Here is a 13,014-nt window from a genome sequence, read left to right as displayed (position 1 = left end):
AGGTTGTTAGCATTGAACCCATTATATGTTTAAAGTTATGAGTTCATATCTACTATTTGTTGCAATTTTTTGTGAATTTCTACATATAAATTTATGCTCTGGTTTTGAAAGTACTAGGTTTAGATGAATCCGGTGTCGGTATATGCTACATCCATCTCTGAGTAAAATACAAAGAAACAATCACATTTTCTTAAATCCAACAGAAAATTTAGAAGCTCATATAGGATCTTTTGGTTCCTTAACCACCTGTATGTATTACAGTGACCATAGATTTACTTGGGATGCTGTCAATATTAGTATCCTTGGTTTAGTACTCAGGCGTATAGTAAGTGAATTCATGCGCTTTAACTTCTTTTATATTCATTAGCTGTAGAGATAATATCTTTTGAGGCTTAAATATTTTAGAGAAACTTTATGATATCTGTATATTTGGTGCAAATTTTGATGGCTGCTGATACAGCTTGATCGAAACTTTTAGTGTGGTCTCAGAGTTTTTGGCAGTTGTTCTATGTTGTAGAAATCCACAGCTTGAGCCAAAACCAACTGAAGCAATATTTTAAGAAGCAAAATTCATAGGAAAGCAAATTGCTAAACGGACAACAAAACAAATTTCTTGTTCTTCATCCAAACGAATGGACTATCACTCTCTCGCTCATGGATCAATGAGGTTCAAAAATTGCAGTTCTCAAATCACGACAGGAAGTCCATCTATGTGATTTCCTAATTAATCACATACACCGAGAAGTTTTTGCTGCATTGTCTGTTAATTTACACTCAGAGTAAGTATGACAAGAGCTTAGTGAATATCCATGTGTAAATAACAGCAAAGGTAGCACCAGCCGGAATTGTCACTGCCCAGGAAGTTGCAATCTCTCTTACTGTCTCTGCTCTTACACTGTTAAATCCTCGAGCGAAACCAACTCCCATGACTGCTCCCACCAAGGTATGTGTGCCTGAGATTGGTAAGCCCAGCTTGGATGCGCACAAAACCACAGATGCGGCTGCAAACTCAGCTGCAAATCCCCTGGTGGGTGTTAATTCTGTTATCTTCTTTCCAATAGTTGCAATCACTCTGTAGCCCCACATTGTTAGCCCTGCCACAATTCCAAAGCCTCCCCATGCTAGAACATCATTTGGAATAACAATATCGGCTGCACTGAGCCCACCCTGAAGAATGGATAATGCTGAAGCCAATGGCCCTATTGCATTGGAGACATCATTTCCACCATGAGCAAATGACATGAAGCAGGCTGATAAGACTTGCATGTAGCCAAAAACACCATAAACTATTTTCAGTTGTGTTCCTTTAGGACCTGCAATATCTGAAAGAAATCCAATGTTTTTAGTGTCAGTAGTTTCTGGTTCTGGTTCTGGTTCTTTTGAACTGGCTCTGGCCAGGAGGTGGCCAAGTTGGCCCCGGATGATCCTGTCAACTGCAAATGCACTAATGGCGCCACAGGTTATAGCCTGGCCAAGAGCTAGATTCAAAGTCTTGCTCAGAGGGAGAGCTATGAAAGAGATTCCAGTGACACCAAGAAAGACAGAAATTGGTGCAGCTGTTGCAGCCGCTTTTCCTGGGTTCCGAGCACTGTACACAAACTAAAAATAGTAAAAAACACCAGGATTAGGAATTGTGAGTTGGATTAAGAAAGTCTTGTGACTAGAGCCCAAGACAGAGTATGCACATCAGAAGAACATACCCTCCGTATGCATTTGTACACGAGAAAGGACACCACTGCTCCCAGTAAAGGTGAGATCACCCAAGAGGAAATCACCCTTGCCAGTGAACTCCAAAAGACTGCACCAGTTCCCCCATAAACAAGACCAAAACCAACCATGGATCCTACAATACAATGTGTTGTGGATACTGGCAAACCATAATATGATGCAACCTGAGCAAGAAAACAAGGAGCTAACCAGAAACTTCATACGAGAGTACTTGGCGAATTGCTAAATGGACAACAGTGTTTCATCTGTGAAGTGCATGATCAGATAGATGCAGAGTGATATAGTGGAGATTCATCTGAATGAAACATGAAGGGAAGGCAGAGGTTCTAGCTAAGACTTGATAGCCAATTTTTAGCAATTAGAGTCTGAAAAGTTATTCGGTCAGGCACTTTAATGTTAGGGTAGTCTGTGTTTCCCATGCAATTTGAACTGAAGTTACATTTGTGTCATGTGAAAACAACCAAGAAGTTTACATGTGAAAATGTTGATGTTTACTATTTGTCAGCTCAGGCTAATGATCAACATTGATAGTCAAAACACAAGACTTTGTTAATTAATTACTTGTGCCATTCCCTTAAGAACATAAAATAAAGTTATGTCAAGCACATTTATTAAGTCTATCCATAGTTGATTTGGATAATCTATGCACCATCAGTCCAAGGGAGCAATTTCCTTGACAACGTTTCTTAGTGTTACAATTGAGGCCTAAGTTGTTCTTAGTTTTATCTAGTGACAAGAAACTCAAGACGACTTAGGGGTTGTTTGAACAAGGGATAATAATCCCGCAATAAAATGCAGGACTATTTTATGGGATAGTTACCAATGTAATCATTCGGCCATCTGGTTAACCAAATTTTGGCTGAAGTATACACTACATAATTTTCTGTTATATTATCCAATATATATGGTGGGATAACTAATTCCACGGATATCCCAATCTATGGGATAACTTTGTCTACCCACCAATGCCCATACCAAACAACCCCTTAAAGGTCAGGCATTTCAGTGGGTTTCCCATTCATGTCACTGATTCATTAGTTTTTAATTACAGTAGTGTTCAGTTGCCTCTCACTAGCACAGGTTTCGGGTAATTTAGTTCATCAAAACTTAGGCAAATAGAAAAACAAATCATTTACTGGTTGATCTCCAGGGACTTTTCTGACTTCATTACCCCCTAAGCCACACTTATGTTACTTAATTAGTACTTGTTTAAGTTCTATATACTTGTGGTATATGAAATATATACACAATTATGTTACTTGTAAAAGGTACTTGCAAGTAACTCTATTTAAAAACATATTCATCAGTAATCTATACTAAAGGGAATGCACCTGCAACCATGTCCCTGCAGCAGCCAAAGAAGAAAGCAGGCCAGCAAATAGTAAAGTATCTTTTCCTTGGAAAACATTAGTCACAAGAATACCCTTCTGCATTGTATTAGTAACATGTGTTCCCATTAACAATGCCCCTGAAAATTCAAGAACCCCAGCCATGACAACGGCTTGTCGGAGACTCAATGCCCCTGAACCAACAGAAGTTCCCATGGCATTTGCCACATCATTAGCTCCAATATTCCAAGCCATGTAAAAACCAAACAAGATTGTTACATAAGACAAAATCTTGTACTTCAATCCCAATCCTTGACCCAAAGACTTCATGAAAAATGGCAAAATCAGTGCAGCTAATGCAATGCATATTGCTACAGCAGAAGCTGTACTTGAAGATATATTAAAAGCTTGTGCCATTCCAGGTAACTCATCTTCATTCTCAGAGGAAATAGCTTTTTCTTGGTGGGATTTGACTTCAAAGTTCTCACCTTTTTCATCATCTGATTCGGCAAAAGATGATAACGCAGCAAAAGGGTGTGTAAAGCTGGATTTTTTCAGTCTCAAAAATGAAAAAGAACATGTCTGAGGCTTGAGTACAAGAAAATCTTTCTTGGGAAACTGAGTTTCATTGGTAAACACACAAAGCCTCTGTCTTGGAAAGAAAAGATTAGAATTGTTAGCTACAAATTTAGTAGAGTTTCTAATAGAAGATAAAGAGTAGGAAGAAGTCATGACTCAAATTCTTTTTATTTTTTTGTTGATGAAACAGTAAAGTAGAATAAAAAGGAGTTATTGAGGCAGATTCTTTGCCATGGGAGGAAGATGAAGATGAAGAATTTTGTGACAGAACTATTTACATAGTGTATTTTTGTTCCCAAAGGGGACAAAAGCTAAGGGTGAGAATGGATTGGGATGCCAGATTTGGTTCTATTTGTAATGAGTGGTGGTCATAGCTTCTCTAAATTGGAATTTCATCAACATGACCACTAGTTTTTCAACTCTAAATGTGACACATTTTTATTTCGAATCTTGTTTGATAGGGTGTTCTACTGATGGTAGGCTATAAATACGAATTTTTACCTTTTTAAAAAAAAAATATTATTTACTATATTTTAATTAAATTTGAATTAATATATGATGAGTTTATATTCATTAAGCATATTTTATTCTGTCATTGTGTAGGATGTGTTTTCAAGATAATGAATGAGTTTGAAACTAAAATAAATGATTTGAGACTTCTAAGACCAGCTCCAACCCCACTCTATCCATTCTCTATATTTGGAGAGTAAAATAGAGAATTGGGTCTTCAACCACTCTCTAAAAAGCTCTCTATTCTCTATTTATAGAGAGATGAATAGTAGTTTTCCAAATTTGGAGAACTACTATTCACCTCTCTATTTCACTTTTTCATTATTTTAATATTATTTTTACCATTTGTAACTAACATATTATTTTTCATATAAGGCTATTAATTAAATTTCTAATGTTTGTAATTCTTTTTAAATATAATATAACATTTTTAAAAATATGGTATTTAGTATATACTACTTTCATCCCGAATTAATAATATTTTAAATATATGTTTTTTCAATTTTCGTCACTTTAAGAGATAATTTGATATTATTATTGATTTTCACTATGAAGAATGCACAAAATTTAAATGATAAAATGAAAATTTTAATTTAAAAATACAATACATGACATAATAATTTAAATACAAGATAACAATACAATACATAAACATAATGATTTTTAAAAATCACAACAATAATTTAGTAATCCGGTAGGTCGTTTTCAGATTTAACAATATTCGGAAAAAAAAGTGTATGATCTAGAGAATTGTTGTGTTTGTTGATTTCTTTTTTCAATTTTTCGTAGTTGTTCTTTAAAATTTAGAATAAAATATAATTTTATACTAAATAAAGACTTTTAAAATAATAATAATTTTATATTACATGAAAATTATATAGGGTGATTACTTTGAAAAAAGAAAGAATGGATTTATATTATGAAATAAGAAAATGAAATTGAAATAATAATATAATATTGAGGAGAGAGAAGAAGATTCTTTTTTAGGGAGTAAAAAAATAGAGAATTGAATTGGAGTTGGTTGTTTGAAAAAATAGAGAACTCTATATTTGGAGAGTAAAATAGAGTGTAGGGTTGGAGATGCCCTAAGTCTGACAAATATATCTTAAAATGTAGAAAGTTTAAACAAAAAAAACTGTCTTTATTATTGGTCAAGTCGATTGTCGAGAGAGACGTAAATAAAAGAAGTTGTTATGATCTTCGAGATCATTGAAGAAGGTTGTACAAATTAAATCATATAAAAATAATTAAATATTGGAATACTCAAAAATAGTAAAATGTGTGCTACACAGTGGGGGATCCAGGATTTTAACTCGAAAAATTTGGAAAATAAAAATATAAATGTGTGAACTAGAGGGTAAAGTAGTTGTTCACCCAACAAGAATCAAACCTGCAAATTGGGATAAGCATTCACAACCCAAGTTGCACAATCCAGTACCACTAAACTAGCTCTGTTCTTTGATTGAGACAGTTCAAAATTAGTATATACAAAATTATTGAAAATCTACATTATTCCGCTACATGAATTGAGGTGAAAGAAGTGATAACACTAATTTAGCAGATTAAGCCTTTATTATATTAAAACAACTTATTTTCCTATACCTTAAACATGTCCTAATTTGGGATCCCATATTTAGTACAAAGACAATTTTCGGAGAAACACCTTTTTAAACATTTAAAAGGATATTTTCTTTTTATTATCATTTGTCTTGACTAAAAGAAGATTTTCTCCTTGTTCTTTCAATTTCGTTACTTGCAGTTTGACATCCTTGATATTTTCCTAACACCACACGTGATGGTGAACCTATAAAAACAAAATAAATATTAAGATCAATAATTCAAGTTAATTCATTTATAATACATAGAAATTAAAAGTGTGAATATTCTTCATGTAACACCTCGGTCTTAGAAAGAGCTAATTTTAGAAAGACCTAAATTGGAAAGAACTAATTTGAGATTTGTGCAAGTTAGACTTCAATTGTGGGTTTTGGGTCAACTTCAAACGACCATAACTTTCAGCACATGATGAGTTCGGTGGCCCATGAGATATCAGATGAAAAATCTTTGAGTCCTCTTTTCAAAGCTACTGAATTTGCTAAATTCCGAGTTTGGATGAGGGAGATATGTCCGTTTGAGTTCAGCCTGTCCAGTTAAGGAAATTCATCTGAATTAAGGAGGGGGATTTTGATCTTTTCCTTACCCCACTAAGTCCACACGTTTTTTCACCCAAATTAGGGGTTAACGCTGATTAAAATCAGTTTACGCTAAAGTCTAAAACGTTTGGAAAGTTAGGGCAAAGTTCAAAAAGGAGAAAAGGGAGAAAAACTTCGAGCGTTCAAGATATCCTTGCAAGCTTTGAGGAATTTCGCCAAGAATTTGATTCTTTCGAGGTATGTAAGGCTATCACATTGATGAACTGAGTTCGTCCTCACACCCTACATCTACTTTCTATCAGTAAAGAGTAATCTAGGGTTACATCCTTAGTTTTGATAATTCTTGAGATGGGTTTGTTGTTGAATTCCGAATTGTTATTCCTAATTATCGAGTTGCTATATATTATGTATTGAGATTCTTGAGTTGATTATTCATGCCTATTTTCAGCATGAACCCTATTATTTGAAGTATTCACTGAGTTATTGATGAGAATCTTTTTAACCGAATAATTATCTTAAATTGATTTTCTCATAAAGTAAAAAAGCGTTTTTGAGGAAAGTTTAAAGAGGCTTTTTGAGTAAAGCTTAAGGGAATTATTGACTCCCAAATTTATCATTTTTACAGTAAGAAAAGAGAAACTTTGATTTCTAAACGAGTAATGAGTTCAGAGTTAATTTAGAGCAGTTGCCTCTTTTAAGAGGATAGTTGAGCAATTATCTCAAACCAGAGAAAGATAAATGTTTTTATACATTGAGCAAAAGTAAATATTATTGGGAGTAGTATTGAACACTGATATGAGGGAGAGTTCAGACAACTCACATCCCCACATAAACTATGTCTTGCCAACATGGGTGCATGATCATACTTTTTAGATGAATCCATAGAGCCTTCGGGCATAGCTTAGTGGATCCACTTAGTTGAGGTGTTCTCTATCCCGACACGATATAGGACAGTTCTGGTAGTGTGGACAAGACGTTGTATCATCGCTTAGCTCATAGTGATGGTTGTCGGTTAGAAAATCTCCCAATAGAGTTAAAGTGTATTTTTATATATCACTTATTATGTTAAAGTTCAGAGAATGAGAAAGTATTTGTGTAAAGTTTTAATGGTTTCACTTCCTTATTTCTTTACATTCAGTCGAGTATATATCTACATCTATTGCAACTTTTTCATTCAGTTGTTTGCTATTCTACTATATTACATACTCGTACATTCAATGTACTATGTCATTCAACCTGCATCTTTTATGATGTAGATATAGGTGTTCAAGATCATCAACAAGCGTTTCGTTGAGATCACTTTGTACTTCAGACAACTTTGGTGAGCCTCCTTGCTTTTCGAAGGATTTCACAATTTACTTTCATGTTGTTGAGTTGTCGTGGGTCTTGTCCCAACTTGTATCCTAGTATAAGAGGCTTCATAGATAGTTAGAGTTGATGAGTCTCTCAGTATTTCCCTTTTGTTTGAAACATTTTGAGATTGTTTTGCAAAGTATTATTATTATTGCACTTAAATATTTTCAGACAATTGAGTTAAGTATTTACTTGAGTTTGAATGCTATAAATTCTATTTTTAAAGCTTCCTTATGCTTGAGTAGGTCTTCCGCTAAACAGTCATCCAGGCCAAGGATTCGCTTGGGGATCAAAAATAGTTCTCGAGTGACGGCCACGTCCAGGGTGTAGGCTCGGGGCGTGATACTTCAAGTTACGACTATTATGTTTATTAAAAAATTTAACTAATTTATATTGATATCTTGTGATCTTAAATGTGTGAATGTTCTTCAAGCTACTACTATTATGTTTATAAAAAATTTCTATCAATTTAAATAAATATATTTTGGTCTAAGTTGAGCTTGTAAACTTCAAATAAATAGCAAATAAAGAAATATACATTCCCTCTATTCCACTTTGTACGTCATACTTTAGCTCAACATGAAATTTTAAAAGAAATGATACATTTTAATTTAATGATTTGAAATATATCATAATATTTGTGTGATTATATCAGCTTTGACTTTGAAATTTATCTCGATTGATACATAATCAATAAAAAGATCCAAATTAACCCTAAACTATCAAATTAGTTGTATGCATCCTCTATAATATTGTGATGCATGCCCTAGAGAAATTAAATAGAATTAACTATGCACTCAAATGTTTAATAAATATCCAACCTGCTTACACAAGTTCCGTTAAATCAATTGAGTTAGATCCGTTCTTCTATGATATAATAAATTATTCGTCGGGGAAAAATATTATAGACAAAAGCTAACGATATGGACCTACATGTAAACATATGAAAAATGTAAAGATAAATCATAAATATTGACCTTTTTCATATACATATGTGCATATACGCTTGCATATATCCATATGTATAAAGAAGAAAATTTACTGATATTCCTTATAATAAGTGAGAAGTAAAAATGAGAGAGAAAACGAGGAGAGGGAAAAGAAAAGAAACTTAACCTAGCAAAATGAACACACAAATAAAAGCTAACACATTGATTGATTCCTTGTTCTTCATTTTCTATACAATTACTATTTGTCAAATTTCAAATATAATCCTTTTATTTGGTATATGAGATCACAGTAATTTGTACAACAGCTCATTAATTGAATGCATCGATAATTTGTTAAATCTAGAAGATATAATGTTATATTAAACGTAATAGTCAACTTATTTAAAAGTTGGAAAAGAAAATTAAATAACATTTACTCTTATTATTTAAGACTTAAATAGAAATTACATTTATCAAGTTTATATCACATATTACTATTTAAATACTCTATTTGAATTAAAAATAGAGTATTTAAATACTCTATTTGATATTTATTTTTTTGAAGTTATGTATTTTTTTGAATTAAAAATAATTGAGAGTGTTTTGTATTTTGGAAATGAAAAATAAGTATAAACATATAGCATAAAAATATAGGTATCGATTTTGTAATAAAAAAATATATTTTCAGATGGAAGAGGAAAACACCCGCTATTTACTTACATTTTCTCTTTTCAGAGGGTGGAAGTTCTAAAGCCCAGCTATTTACTTTTATTTTCTGTCAACTACAAAACCCCCTGTGTTTAATATAATTTGTGGAGGATGTAGCTAACCTCCGCTATTAAACCCTCACAATTTAGACATTTTTTTAAGTGATTCTTTTAGCATATTAAGATTGATAACATAAACTTAAAAGTGCAGTGCGGTAGTGCCACCACAGTGACCTAATCTATTAGTAGGTGAAAAAAATTAATGTCGTGTGAGTGTGCACAAGTATGTTACATTATATATATTATTTATAATATATAAATGTGACCTTTAAACTTGGCTTTAATAGATAATTATGCCCTCTAATTTCGAGTGTGCACAAGTAAGCACTTAAACTTGTATAAAATTGGACAAGAAGACACACATATCCTACATGGCATAATACATGTAGGACGCCACGTAGGACGGAAAATTGTCATGTAGGGTGCCATGTAAGACATGTTGTCTTCTTGTTCATTTTATACAAGTTTCAGTGTCTACTTGTACACACTCAAAGTTAAATGGCATATTTGTCAACTGAAGTTAAATGACATAGTTGTCAACTGACGTCAAGTTAAGAATCATGTTCATGTATTATTCCTAAGTAGATGCTAGGATTCTTGCATTCGATTATTATGATGGCATTAGTCATATATATGCATTATACTTGGCCGTTATATATAATGTAACATAAATTAAATTTTCTTTTCAGTAATTTTCTTAACGAATATAATTACTAGAATGGGACATACGAGAATATCTTATATATGAAATATTCTAGGGAAAAAGGATAAATATATTCCTGAACTATCATAAATGGTATCTAAATACCCTTCGTTATACTTTTAGGACACTGATGTCCTTACTGTCTAATTTTTGGGGTGTATATATCCTTTGGACTAACGGAGGGACACGTGTCTCGATCTTAAAGACCTACCCGAAATTTATTTATTTTTTACCCATAATTAAAGAAACCCACCCAACTAAGTAAATATCCACCCCAAATAACTAAAGATCCTACCCAAATTATAACCCAAAATCTTCATATGCCCATTTCAAAAATAAAAAAAATACATTCCTAAAAGAATTACAGATCTTGATACCACAAACCACATCATACATCTCAAAGGAAAAGCAATACACTGAGGCATATCAAAGAATCAAATATATCAAAGAATCAAATCGGAAACAAAATTAACATCAATAAACTTTCAAATTCCAAGGAAAAAAAATACAAATTTAGGGTAAGAACTCACTATACTTCAATCAACAAATTACATGCCCTAATATCTTAAAGAAGTAATGGAACACTTTGAAGACCAAATTGATGAAAATATCAAAAATTTCAACAACATACTATCATCAGGTCAGATAAAAAAATCCATCACTAAATTAGAAGACAAATTCAAAAATCGAAATGCTCCAAAAAAAAAAAACTGAAGTGGGCACTTTGAGGTCTAGATTGATGAGAAGATTTGAACTTTGTCGGAAATCTCAGTCAACTTGAACACTTTAATTTTTGCCTAGGTTTATTTTCATAGCAGTTGAAGCAAGACACCTCAGTTTTTTCATTCAATAACAACAACAAATCATTTTGAATCAAGGAAATGGATTTTCCTACAATATACCCCGATGGGGTTCTTCTTTTTTGCCGTTGCTGAGACCGATTTTTTTTTTGCCCTTTCTGTGTGATTCCGTTCAGATTAAAATGTCTCTTGAAATCTGATATAAGGTCTGATTTAGGAAATTAAATGGGTAATGAAAGTGAAGATTTTTAGGGTGTTTTTGGATTATAATTTGAGTGTGGGTTTCAAGTTATTTGGGTGGGTTTTGAATTTTTTGGGTGGGTATCTTAATCATGGGTAAAAATCAAATAAATTTCGGATAGGTCTTTAAAATTGAGATACGTGTTCCTCCGTTAGTCCAAAGGGTATATACACCCAAAAATTAGACGGTAAGGGCATTAGTGTCCTAAAAGTATAACGGAGGGTATTTAGATACCAATTATAGTAGTTCGGGGGTATATTTATCCTTTTTTCCAATATTCTAATATTACAATTTTAATTAAGGGAAAAAGGACAAATATATCCTCGAACTATCGTAAATGGTATGCAAATATCCTCCGCCATACTTTTGGGACATTGGTAGCCCCTGCCGTCCAAAAACTAGAGCATATATGCCCTTCACTCTAACGGAAGACTAAATAGGAACACGTGGCACAATCTTATCCGTTGATAAATATCGGATCGGTGGATAAGATTATGACACGTGAATGTCCGTTAGTATAAAGGGTATATATGCTCTAGTTTTTGGACGGCAGGGGCACCCATATCCCAAAAGTATGACGGCGGGTATCTGCATACCATTTACGATAGTTTGGGGGTATATTTGTCCTTTTTCCCTTTAATTAAAAGTAAATTCAAACTACTCAAAATATATAAAGTTACTTTAGATATTCTATTTTGTAATAATAATTTGAAATTTGTAGGAGACGGAAATTTTAAAGAATATTACATTAACCTTGATTATTATTAAAATATTACATAAGTTCTTGTGAAGAATAGATATGAGTGAAAAATGGCTCTAATAATCACCATTGTTGACAAATTAAGATGAACACATATATGGAATTTTATGTATAAATTCAAACATTTTATAATATTTTGATTCAAGTTACTAATTTTGTTGAAGTCGTAATAAAGACTTACTTACATATTTCATGTATATATAATTTGTCTAAAGCCTTTAATTTTTGTCTTAACTTGAAAAGACTTGTGTAGTCATACTTGTAGCTATTTCTTTTGCAAGCATAGATATTTTTTTTGCAAGCATAGGTAATATTCAAGTACATTTTAAAAAGCATTAAATGATATACATTTTAAAAAGTGTTAAATAATACTGTAAAATATGTCAAAAAATCTTCTGATTAAGATAGACTGATATAGAAATCAAGCATTCAAAACTCTTAACCATGCTACAAGTCGTTGTATTCATTGTATTCACCACAAACATGACTATGGAGCTGCGATATATTTAAATTTGTATTTTTCTGAGGCATCAAATAGAGATTACATTTCAAAATGAAAATTTAAATCCTTTTTAAGCACGATAAATTTTGTGAATCATACTCTACACCTATCCTCTCATTGTTTGTTCCATTCTTCATTTTTATTGTGATACTTGTAATTCAAATCATGCTAGCGGAATAAATTCAAATACTAATTATTATTATTTTTAAATCTTCGAAAATGATAAATGAATAAAAAAAATCAATCTACATATTACCCATCTTCTTAAGACTCTATTTTATTTTTTTAACAAAACTAAACAGACTCTTTTTTTTTTTTTAACAAAACTAAACGTGGCAAAGGCCACCATTTATTCCAAAACAATAATGAAGTTAAAAAAACTCAATTCGGCTAAGCCCAATCTCTCCACAATAAATTGACTAAATCTCAAGTTGTTATATCAGATCTTTGGAGTGGAAAAATTATGGATCTTACATTCGAGTTTTGAAAAAGTTATCCAACAATGTTAAAATAACAAAATATTAGAAGACCATTTCCAAGCAGAGGCCACTAAAGGGAATAAACAGGCCTTTAGTGTCATTTTTTGAAATAGAAACTTTTTTTTGTTAGACTTGAAGGCATCCAAAGATCCCCTTCCTATCTATATGTCCTTACTCAAAAT

At 32.3% G+C, this 13,014-nt stretch overlaps 1 protein-coding gene across 1 annotated transcript; it reads right to left on the bottom strand.

Moving 5' to 3' along the window:
- Window positions 1-564: 564 nt before the first annotated feature.
- Window positions 565-3,926, bottom strand: PHT2;1 (chloroplast phosphate transporter precursor). Its single transcript, NM_001288238.1, has 3 exons — window positions 3,060-3,926; window positions 1,701-1,892; window positions 565-1,599 (listed from the first exon to the last, which is right to left on the bottom strand). Exons 1-3 carry the CDS (start codon window positions 3,786-3,788, stop codon window positions 775-777), a joined length of 1,746 nt encoding a protein of 581 aa, NP_001275167.1. The 5' UTR covers window positions 3,789-3,926; the 3' UTR covers window positions 565-774.
- Window positions 3,927-13,014: the final 9,088 nt, after the last annotated feature.

This window comes from Solanum tuberosum, unplaced genomic scaffold (genome assembly GCF_000226075.1).
Source record: "Solanum tuberosum cultivar DM 1-3 516 R44 unplaced genomic scaffold, SolTub_3.0 scf00248, whole genome shotgun sequence".
Classification (NCBI taxonomy): Eukaryota; Viridiplantae; Streptophyta; class Magnoliopsida; order Solanales; family Solanaceae; genus Solanum; species Solanum tuberosum.
The sequence above is the reverse complement of the archived record's forward strand: the minus strand, read 5'-3'. Positions and strand labels throughout refer to the sequence as shown.